The following is an 11,595-nucleotide window of genomic DNA, read 5'->3' on the forward strand; positions in this document are numbered from 1 at the left end:
TCAATCGCTATCGATCATTACCGTCTGGTGGATTTGGCGCGAGATGAACGCGCCCATTTTTTTAAAAAAACACAAGGAGCGTTCAGCGTAGCCGTACGGAGCTGGTGGTGGCTTTTGATCGTCGGCGGAGTCTCTTTTTTGTTTTCTTTTTGGTTTTTTGGCATTGTGAACGCGTTGTCCTGCCTACCGCTGTACACTTTTTTGGCATCCTCGCCCATCTTCTTAATCCAAATACGCAGCTTTCCGGCCTACTTCTAAAGCCTCTCAATGAGCATGCTCAGCCTCACCACATGCATGTCAATTTTATATAACAAAATACAACTCAAATACTCAATGGTACTCCATTGTTTATATTCACTAGTATTCAGCAAGGGAAAGTAAACTGATCTTGACCACTAGGCAGTAGCCGCCCACACTCTTGCTAAATACTATAAGCCAGGTTTGACATTTTTCTAGAATAGCTTTCATTCGGAACGGAGAGTGTGGGTGGGAGCAGTATATAAGGAGCGAGCTCGATGCACCTAGTTGAACACACAGCACGTACAGACGTACTCTTGCTTCCAGAGCAGCATCAAATATTAAGATGAGTATGCTGATGCCCAGAGTCAGCGGCTGCTTAGCACGCGCCTTCTTTGTGAGCTTCTTCTTCTTCTCATGCTCTGTTGCTTCCCCGTCCCCTGATGGTGATGGCTTCCTGCAATGCCTACGGCCCAAGAATGTGCCCAGCGAGCTCGTGTACACGCAGACCTCCAGCAGCTTCACCGACGTGCTGGCCTCCTCCATCAGGAACGGCAAGTTCTTCACCAACGCCACGGCGAGGCCGCTCTGCATCGTCACGCCCCGAGACGCCTCCCACGTCCAGGCCGCCGTGCTCTGCGGCCGCGGCCAGGGCGTGCGCCTACGCGTGCGCAGCGGCGGGCACGACTACGAGGGCCTGTCCTACCGTTCGGCGCGGCCTTCTTCCGAGGCGTTCGCGGTGGTCGACCTCGGCGCCAACCTCCGGGCCGTGCGCGTCAACCGGCTCCAGTCCACGGCCTGGGTCGACTCGGGCGCCACCATCGGGGAGCTCTACTACGCCATCGCCAAGAACGACTCCCGGCTCGCGTTCCCGGCCGGCGAGTGCCCGACCATCGGCGTGGGCGGCCACTTGAGCGGCGGCGGCGTCGGCATGATGATGCGCAAGCACGGCCTCTCCAGCGACAAGGTGCTCGACGCCACGCTGGTCAACGCCGACGGCGAGCTCCTGGACAGGGCCGGCATGGGGGAGGACCTCTTCTGGGCCATCCGGGGCGGCGGCGGCGGCAACTTCGGCATCGTGCTCTCGTGGAAGGTCCAGCTCGTGCAGGTCCCGTCGACGGTGGTGGCGTTCAACATCGCCAAGACGGTGGAGCAGGGCGCCGTGGACGTCCTCACCAGATGGCAGGACGTGGCGCCGTGTCTACCCAGCGACATCACCCTAAGGGCGATCGTGCGGGGGCGGCAGGCCATGTTCCAGGCCCTGTACCTCGGCGGGTGCGGCTCGCTGGTGGCCATGATGGACGACCAGTTCCCGGAGCTGGGCATGACGAGCGCCGACTGCCAGCCGATGAGCTGGGCGCAGTCGGCGGCCACGCCGTTCCTGAGCTTCGGCAGGAACGGCACGCTGGAGGAGGCGCTCCTGAACAGGACCACCGGGCTGAGCAGGTCCAACAAGGGCAAGTCGGACTACGTCCGGCGCGCCATCCCCAAGGCGGCGTGGGAGGACATCTTCCCCTGGTTCGCCAAGGCCGGCGCCGGGTTCATCCTGCTGGAGCCCCACGGCGGGTTCATGGGCGGCGTCCCCGCCGCCGCGACGCCGTACCCGCACCGGAACGGCGTGCTGTACGTGATGCAGTACATCGTGACGTGGCCGCAGGAGGGCGGGGACGGCGGCACGGCGGCGACGGCATGGATCCAGGGCCTGTACGAGTTGATGGGGCGGCACGTGAGCAAGAACCCTCGGCGGGCGTACGTCAACTTCCGGGACCTGGACGTCGGGCAGAACGACGAGGCCGGCACGTTCGAGGGCGGCGAGGCCTGGGGCGAGCGCTACTTCGTGGGCAACTACCGGCGGCTGGCGGCGGTGAAGGCGGCCGTGGATCCCACCAACTACTTCAGGAACGAGCAGAGCATCCCGCCGTTGCATTGAACGCGAGACGAGGCCGTCAGAAGAGAAGAGCTGACTGCGCGAGCGAGCGAGAGATGCCATGAATCAATCCTTCGTCATGGGCGGCTACTGCCTACTGGTGGAGATCAGTTTACTTTCCTTTGCTGAATACGTATAAACAATGGAGTACCATCGAGTTGTATTTTTGTCAACGTTGGTGATAGATGGCTGCTGTAGTGCTGTTGGATGCAGTTTACTATCCTTCTTCAAAACCTGCCCGCGACACGAGCATCCTTCCCAATGCGGTACTTGCGCCTCCCTATCTCGGTTTGGCAGCTCAAGAAAGGTGATCTTCAATTCCTTGAAGACAAGGTGGAAAGTAGGCCAATTACATACGAGGGCAAGAACATCACCACCATTGGCCGAACGATCCTTGTCAAGTCGATGATTACCATCCTTGTGGTCTACTTCATCACGCCGCTTGTCATACCGGCATCTACTCTTCGGTATGTCAATAAGCTTGAAAGGACTTTCCTTTGGACCGGTGCGGACAAGATGACAAGGGCAAAATGCAAAGTTAACTGGGAAATTGTTTGTCGTCCACGTGAATATGGTGGTCTAGGGGTGCTCAGCACGGATAAGTTTGCACGCGCCTTGCGCTTGAGATGGCCTTGGTATGAGTGGAAGGAACCAAGCAAGATGTGGGTTGGGATGGGAAACCCGTGCGACGAGGAGGATTTGAAGTTTTTCTACGCCTCCACAACAATCACAATAGGGAACGGGGCAAGAACTTCATTTTGGGACGCCCCTTGGCTACTTGGACGTGCCCAAGGAGATCGCCCCGCTCATATTTGATGCATCCTCGAGAAAGAATTGGATGGTGCGTGAGGCCCTCCAAAATAACGCATGGATCTTGAAGATCAAACCTCCTATCGCTCTATCCATCGAGCACATCCGACGGTTCTTCACCCTTTGGGGTTTAGCGCATGACGTACAACTTGATGAGAGTGTTGATGATGGCATTGTGTGAAAACATTCGACAAATGAGCTCTACTCCGCGGCCTCTGCCTACAAGGCGCAATTCCTTTGCATGACCTTCTCCTCTTTGGACCAAATGGTGTGGAAGGCTTGGGCGCCGCCAAAGGTTAAGTTCTTCGCATGGTTGGCTATTAAAGATCGCATTTGGATGGCCCATAGGTTGGACAAGCAGGGATGGAAAAATTGTGGGTTTTATCCTTTTTGCAACAGAGTGCAAGAGTGTGGCGCTCACCTCTTTTTCAAGTGTTGTTTTACATTGAGGCTTTGGGGCTTGGTCAAAGCGAAATTATGACTTGAGAACTTCGACGTCACTTCTTGGCACTTGGACGGCTCCGTAAAAAAGTGGTGGGAAAGTCGTTCCAGCGCGGGCACCACTCAGAAGAAGGCCATGACTTCGCGTATCATGCTTCTCTCATGGACCGTATGGAACGAAAGGGTCTTCCGCAACAAAAGCGCGCCACCAACCATTTTGCTCAACAACATCATGACCGAGGCAAATCTTTGGATCACCGCCGGGGCTAAAAACCTAGGGTCACTCATGTCGCGAGAGTGTTAGATGAAAATACGGCGACATGTCGCGAGTGTGTGTGTGTGTGAGAGAGAGAGAGAGTTGTCACAATGCTGTCATCACTGCCATATCAAGGACAATGGTGGGAGCCCATAGTTATAGTAGGCCTAGTATTCAAGGAAGCGGATTAGGAGCACTCGGGTGCTCCATCCCTCTATATTCAAAAATAATTTAATAATTCCAAAAAAGTCAAGAAAAAACTGGATATATTTTTGAACCAAATATGACTAGGTATTGTACTCATATAAAAAGTTTGGCCAAGGAATAATTCTCGTTGACTTCAGGGTAAAAAAACAAATTTATGACGACAATATAGTATGAATAGTATTTGTATCTAGCATTTTTTGGAAAATCTTTGACGCCGGACACAATAAAAGGAATTTCCTATTTAATCTTTTTATACGGATGCAATACTTGGTCATGTTTGATTACATAAAAAGTTCTGGGATTTTTTGACTTTTTTTGAATTACTAAATTATTTTTTAATATAAGGGAGCGTAGCACCCGAGAGCTCCTATGCATTTTCGTAGTATTCAATTTGTATAGTAGAAAATGAGGAATAATAGTTGTCCATGGCCCGAATCTTAGACTAGAGCGTGAACAATGAAATTCTTGCCAGTAGGTACCGGTATTGCGCAAAAAAAGTTTGCCCTCCAAGGTATCCATAGAGACAGATGTTCGTGCATGCATTTGTAGTGGCGACGCTACGTTGTATCTGAGCATATGTGTCTGTACTTTAGTTGTTTTTCTAATGTTACACTAGTTGTGTCATGTAGCGTGGGTTTCTTCTTACATTTTTCTAGAAACATCTGAGTCCTTTTCAATTCTCACAAGGTCGGTTTTTTTGTCGGTTGAATCTGGAGGCACGCATCTCAGCGCCCGTATTACAAACCAAATAATAGTCACCTTCATTTCATTGCTCACATACGGGTCAATAGACGCGAATTTAATTAACTTCCGCAGATCATGTTTGTCTATATTTAAGAAAATTTCAAATAGGAAGGCGTGGCATCGTGCGCCATTAGTAATCTAATTATTGCTAGAGCTTCACATGGGCCGTCCTTTGAATAGCTCGCTTAGTTTTTTCGCTCACTACACTGCTAGCTTAAAAACAATTGATTATCGTTTTTTGATTTGAAAAGTTAATTAAATATAAGAGAAGTAGATGTATTAAAATCTTGGATTTTAACAATTTTGCAAACTAAAAAGATGATACAGAATTTAAAACATATTCATGGTTTCAAATAGTGCTCGTGAATTTTAAAAAGGTTCACAAAATTAAAAAATTCACAGGCCTTTAAAATATCAATGAATCTACTACCATTATAAAAGAAAGAGACGGGAAGATCCAAACAATCAGATCCATCCATCATCAATATCTAATAGCCCTTATTCCTTCTATGTTTCACACTGCAAACCACGCATTAAGCCACGTCCATCGATCGCTAACCCTCCCCCGCCCCTCGCGCTAAAAAAAACCGCTGCCAAGCACGCCCGCAGCCCTGCACGACCTCTCGCCCCCTCCTCCTCCTCCCGCAGCCGTTAGCCGACACGGGAGCCGCGTCGCCGGAGCCGCCGCCCCCTTCGTCCACGGGAGCCCCCGCCCCCCTCGCCGCGGGAGCCGCGCCGCCAGAGCCGCCGCCCCTTCCGCCGCTGGAGCCGCCGCGCCTTCGCCGCGGGAGTCGTCGCCCCTTCCTCGGTCAGAGCCGCCGCCCCTTCGCCACGGGAGCCGCTCGTCGCCTTTCGCCACCTGAGTCGCTCAGCTTGGCCTCTGCCCCGCCGCCCCCGGTCCTCTTCTGCTTCAAGTAAGTTTCTTTTAACAAGAGTTTGTGCTTACTTTGTTTGCAACATTTAAGAATTGATCTTCTCAATATCTCCTACTAACAAAATACATATTCCATCTTACATTCTTTTCTTTATTCTATGCATCTTAAATTCTGTGAGATATACACGTACTGTACATTTCCCCCAGGCATATAGAGGTCGATCCTCAATTCTTTATTTTATCTTTATAATAAACTAATTGCTGATGCTTTAAATGATCTTCACCACTCTCTCTATGCCCTTCTATATATTGTTTTCATTTAGAGCATTGTGACAGAATGATTGCGTTACTATTGTGCCGGCTGATGTTCAGCATATATATCAGCAATGTAGTCCGCTTAGATAAAACAATTTTTCTCTTCATAAAACAATGACACAATCAAACCTGGATGACCAAGATACCGAAATTACTCTCTTCCCCAGTATCCTACCAATTTACATTCACTCTCTTCTGAATCGTTGATTTATGTAATCAGGAAGAACATTTGCTGTTATTTGCTTGATCTGAATTGTTCATCAATTTAATCATGAAAATTTATGTCAATTATCTAATCAGGAAGAAACTTGGGTACTCTTCTCACTCTACTTTGCACAATCCTTCTTTGGTTGAACTGGCACACCATGGGGATTTTATTCAGAATCAAAGGTTACTCTTAATTGAACATACATGATACATTTTGTGAACTGACTTTTAAGGTACATGATGTAGCTTTCCTGGTTCCCCATCTATAATTGAAAAAATACATTGATCAGAATATTCCTTTTTTGACATTACAGTGATAGCAGATTATGTGGTTGAAGAATATATGTATGTACGTGAAGGGTGGATAGTTTGACTGTTTTAGTTGTTTCTCCATACTTGTATTTCATCTGATCCAAATTCTTGCCTTCAAGTTGGCCTACGATGTGCTATGACTGATGTTAGAAATTAACCATGCTCTGATCTGTGTGTATCAGTTCTCTTGGTAGGAATTAAGCAGCCGTACGTAACCACTTAAATGTCACTGGTACCATATTTAACCATGCTCTATCCATTCTGATTTGCATGTATGTGCAAGTCCTTTTTTTCCATGAAAGTAGCAGGAGCTGCTATTTTATTGGCAATATGAGGAAATGGCTCATATGAGAAAAACTGAGCTGGAAAAATACAGGGACTGCAATCATGTATAAAAATTATAGATGTGAACTTACAGATAATTAGACATATATGTACTCTAAAGAAGGTGCATGTATGATTTGTTGCCGATTGTCTGTAATTTGCATTTGTCTTTTTCGTACAGAAATCGGTGTATCGCATATCTTTATCAACTGGGTGCATCTTCTTCTCGATCTGGTGAGGGTGACCTTGTTAACAAAGATTATACTGCTTTCTCAAATGTGAAATGTCATGTTCTCCACAAGTATATTATCTTTCTCCCTTTTATATTTAGTGATTATAGTGTTTGCCCATGATTTTATATTAGACTTTTTTTATCGCAGCCATTGCACATGAATAGTGTACTACTGAGACAATAGATTATTGAGCTGTTTTACGGTGATTGGGTTAGTACTCGGAGTACTTAGCAGTACTTACATGTCTGATCACGTCTGATTTTTATTAGCCGTCAGATCTTGCGGGGAATTTTAATTGATTAAATTTAATATGTTAATTGCGATAAGGGCATAATGGTCCAGGGGGAATATCTTTTCTTGAACCGATCACCTGAGGACCAGATCCATGTCTACTCGATCCAGTTCAGAATCCTCCTCCGATCTATTCGTCGCCGCTCGCCGCTCCTGACCTTCTCCGTCCTCGACCTGCCCGGCGAGAGGAATAAATTCATCGTCCTCATCCTCCACCCAACCAACCCCAGCCCCCACGCCGTCACCGAAGAAGAAGAAGGCCGGATCTGCGCCGGCTGAATCGGCGGCGACCGCGGCGGGCGATCCCATCTCTTCGCGCGTACCATCCTTAAGGTATGAATTCGGCTTGGCGTTCTGCTCGTTCTCTTGGCCGTTGCGACCCTCCACCGTGCATGTAGTAAAACCTCAACCCCACAAGATCTGGGTACGGACTAGAACAACGAATGGAAAGCTTCATCGTGGCATAGTTTCTCTTGAGCTAATCGCATCATGTTTGTTTAAGTAAGATGTTGAGGGCATTGCTTACTTCCTTTGGTACCGCAGAAAAAAAGTGACTTACTTGACGTTTGAGATGAGATATACTAAAGGAAGATGAGATACTGGTTCCATAGTTCACTTAATTTAGTTTATTAAAGTCATCATCACTTTAGGTTTGCATAGTGCATGAAATATTGTTTAAAGGAAGATGAGATACTACTTTTTGGACGTTGATGATTGGTTTCCCTCACATGTCAAATGAGCAAAGTCTTTTCCATGCACTTGTCTTTGCCTATGAGCTATTTTACACCTGCAACATTGATAAACAGAAAGATGTTGATGATTGGTTTCCCTCACATGTCATATGCAGGAAGACATGGCGTATGCAAGTGATGAGAGTATGTTCGAGTATCTAAATGTTGTCAGCAAGATGTTTGATAGTGAGGCTGAAGGCTATGAATTCTACAACAAATATGCTCTTGAAAAAGGTTTTAGTGTGAGGAAAAGCTACGTTGAGTGGGATGGATCCAACAAATACATAATTTTAAGGAAAATTGTGTGTAGTCGTCAAGGGTTTCGTGAAGAGAAGCACATGAAAAGAAAGATGGAAGATAGAAAGAGGAGGCCACGAAGTTTAACTCGTGTTGGGTGTAATGCTAAATTGGTCATTACGAGACAGGAGGAAACCGGTCGGTGGTTTGTCAAGGATTTCATCGATGAGCACAGCCATCCCTAGCCCCACGGGATCTTTCTTGTCTGCTGCGTTCGCACAGACGAATTAGCGATGAGCAGAAAGCGGACATTGCGGACATGGAAAAATGTGGGATCTGCAAATACCGTATTATGGATATTTTGTGCTTTCAATACGGTGGATTTGATAAGGTTGGATGCATAAAGAGGGACGTTTATAATTTCTTCCATGCTAATAAGCAGGAGACAATCAGTGCCGGTGATGCTAATATGGTGATCATGCACATGATTGCGAGGCGAGAGCGAGATGTGGATTTTTTCTTCAAGTACTTGGTAGACGAGCATGGCCATAAGGGTGGTCTGGCCAGACTCAAACCATAGACTATGTATATGGCACATTCAGCAGAACATTGTACGCCATCTGCATGATGACGACGTAAAGGAGGAATTCAGATCTTTCATTTATGATACTTCTTCCATTGAAGAGCATGAGATAAAATGGATACAATTCTTACAACGGAATAAAGTAACCAGTGAGGAGTCTTGGCTGCATCAGATGTATCAGATGAGAAAGTTGTGGTGTGCTCCATATCTTGAGGGGCGTTGTTTTCCTAGGATTGAGCAGCAATTAGAGGAGTGAGAGATTGAACTCTGTGCTACATACGCATCTTGAGGGTAAGATGTCGTTGTTTGAAATGCTAGAGCACTATGAGCGTTGCCTTGCGTCGCGACGGATTAACGAAGCTCTCCATGACGTCGAAGCCTTGCAGTCCGTTCCATTTACAGAGGAAAATGCTTCGCCGCTTGAGAAACACGCCGCAACAGTTTTCACACCTAGTGTATTTAAGATGGTCTTATGGAGCATAGATGTTGTCAGCAAATGTCAGATCAGAGAGATACTAGATGGATCAGAAGATTCCACTTATGTTGTGTCCAAGCAGGAAAGAATGGATAAAAAGTTTGGAGTGTGCATTGAAGAGCAAGGAGGTCTTTTGCACAGGGTGAGTTGTTCTTGCCGTAAGCTGGAATGCGCAGGCACACCATGTTCCCACATTTTTTACATATTGGGGATTTTAAAACAAACAATTCTGCCCGGTTGTTGCGTTCTCACTAGGTGGACTATGAATGCAAAATGTGCATACGCACCTACCAGAAAAAACCAGATGTATGACTATTCGGTAAGCCTGCAGAGGTACCGCGAGTTGCGGAATTGTAGTCACGCCGCAAGTTTCAAGGCATGCCACTCTGATGAGGACTATCACTGTCGAAAGATGCTTTTGCAAGCACAACATCATGGCAAGCAATCAAGTTTTGAACAAGATGACAGTAAGGAGTCAACTAATGCTCAGCATAACAGCATTAGGTTTGGCCGTTGATGCCGCACTCGGAGAAAGTTGATAAGGTTCTGGATCCCGTGCATGTGCCAAGACGAGGTGCACCGAAGAAAAGGCTGCGGGCAAAGACAAAGAAGTCAAGATCACAGAATATTTGTGGCTATTGCAAGAAACCAGGTCACAATGGACGTAAATGCACTAAATTGCTAGAGGTACGAAATATGTTCATATTTATTTTTTGCATGTGTTTTACTCATAATTGATGTCCATGTGATTTATTGTATTCTTCTGTGTAGGATCTCGAGGCTGAACTGTGATATCTACATACAGCATGAACCGACGATGAGCCAGAGAACGTCGTGTGCCATTCATCTTTGTGTGACGTGGTCTTTACATTTTATTTCATCGTGACAGTAATTTAGTGAAGTGCGGTTGTACTGCCATGTTACTGTATTAGTTCGACATCTTTCGTTTCCATTTTCTTGTGTATCATTTGATGTCCAACTTTAAGAATGATGATGTATTTCGAACAGGAATAAGGGCTAGCATGGAGCACTTGTTATTGTCGAGTAGAATAATTATTGTGATGTATTTCTGCACGCACACACGGCCGTCAGACGGATCTCCCGCGCGATCCCACGGTCTACATGGCTGGCTTGGTGCATGTCCATCGTTTAGGCGAGACTACTGACGCCATGCATGCATGGCATGCCGTTTTCCTACGTCGACCCAAACACCGGCCCATCCGAGGTTGCAGCTCCGGACGGCCCGCGTCGCATATGATCTCGCGCGTTGTTCTCGTCTAACTAAAAATAGTCCCACCTCGCCCCTCGAGCAGCTCCTTTACCTGCTTAAATACCTTCATCGAGGTGATTTTAGCAAGCGTTGGTCCTCATTGTAGGATGAATATGATTCTTCACCCTTACTATGGTTGTCATGCATATTCTTCATTTACAGAGCAATAATGACTGACGTATTTTTTAAATAAGCGGGGCCCACTGGGGTGTGCTTGGAAATCTTTGAGAAACCTCCATGCACGTTCATCTTCACTGCATGCAAATCGGGTGACAGCCGCTGTGCCAGTAGCTGTCAAGGCCTTGATGAATCACTATTCACATGCAGGTCCCCGACTCTTGCATGCAGGTCCCCGACTCTTGCATGTAGGTCCCTGACTCTTGCATGCAGGTCCCAAATTATCTTGTACATGGTGACCCACATGTGCCAAACATGTCTATGAAAGAAAAAATTGAAAAAAAATATTTTACAATGCCCCCTTGAGGCATAGACCGATGTTTTCAGCAGTCAGTCTAGAGGGCATTATAAATTCAAAAAAAATTCAAAAACTTGGAAACCTAGTTTTGTTTGTGGAAGAGATCATGTGTGCCAAAATTGAGGTGATTTGGAGGTGGTCGAAAAAATGTCGGCATTCCGGAGGGACCATTTGGTCTTAAGCCAGTTTTTGAAAAAAAGTGAATTTTTCCACCACCTCCAAATCACCCAAATTTTCTTGTACATGGTGACCCACATGTGCCAAACATATCTATGAAAGAAAATTTTGAAAAAAATTAATTTTACAATGCCCCCTTGAGGCATAGACCGATGTTTTCAGCAGTCAGTCTAGAGGGCATTATAAATTCAAAAAAATTCAAAAAAAATACAAAAACTTGGAAACCTAGTTTTGTTTGTGGAAGAGATCATCTGTGCCAAAATTGAGGTGATTTGGAGGTGGTCGAAAAAATGTCCGCATTCCGGAGGGACTATTTGGTACTTAAGCCAGTTTTTGAAAAAAGGTGAATTTTTCCACCACCTCCAAATCACCCAAATTTTCTTGTACATGGTGACCCACATGTGCCAAACATGTCTATGAAAGAAAATTTTGAAAAAAATAATTTTACAATGCCCCCTTGAGACATAGA

At 46.5% G+C, this 11,595-nt stretch overlaps 1 protein-coding gene across 1 annotated transcript; it reads left to right on the plus strand.

Annotated features, from left to right (window-relative positions):
* Positions 1–549: 549 nt before the first annotated feature.
* LOC125506429 (berberine bridge enzyme-like Cyn d 4) lies at positions 550–2,376 on the plus strand. Its single transcript, XM_048671245.1, has one exon. It carries the CDS (start codon positions 584–586, stop codon positions 2,165–2,167), a length of 1,584 nt encoding a protein of 527 aa, XP_048527202.1. The 5' UTR covers positions 550–583; the 3' UTR covers positions 2,168–2,376.
* Positions 2,377–11,595: the final 9,219 nt, after the last annotated feature.

The sequence above is a fragment of the Triticum urartu genome, chromosome 5 (genome assembly GCF_003073215.2).
Source record: "Triticum urartu cultivar G1812 chromosome 5, Tu2.1, whole genome shotgun sequence".
Lineage (NCBI taxonomy): Eukaryota > Viridiplantae > Streptophyta > Magnoliopsida > Poales > Poaceae > Triticum > Triticum urartu.

What these genes read in the sequence shown, in the direction of transcription:
- LOC125506429 (XM_048671245.1), top strand. Translation starts at nt 584, where the DNA reads ATGAGTATGCTGATGCCCAGAGTCAGCGGCTGCTTAGCACGCGCCTTC.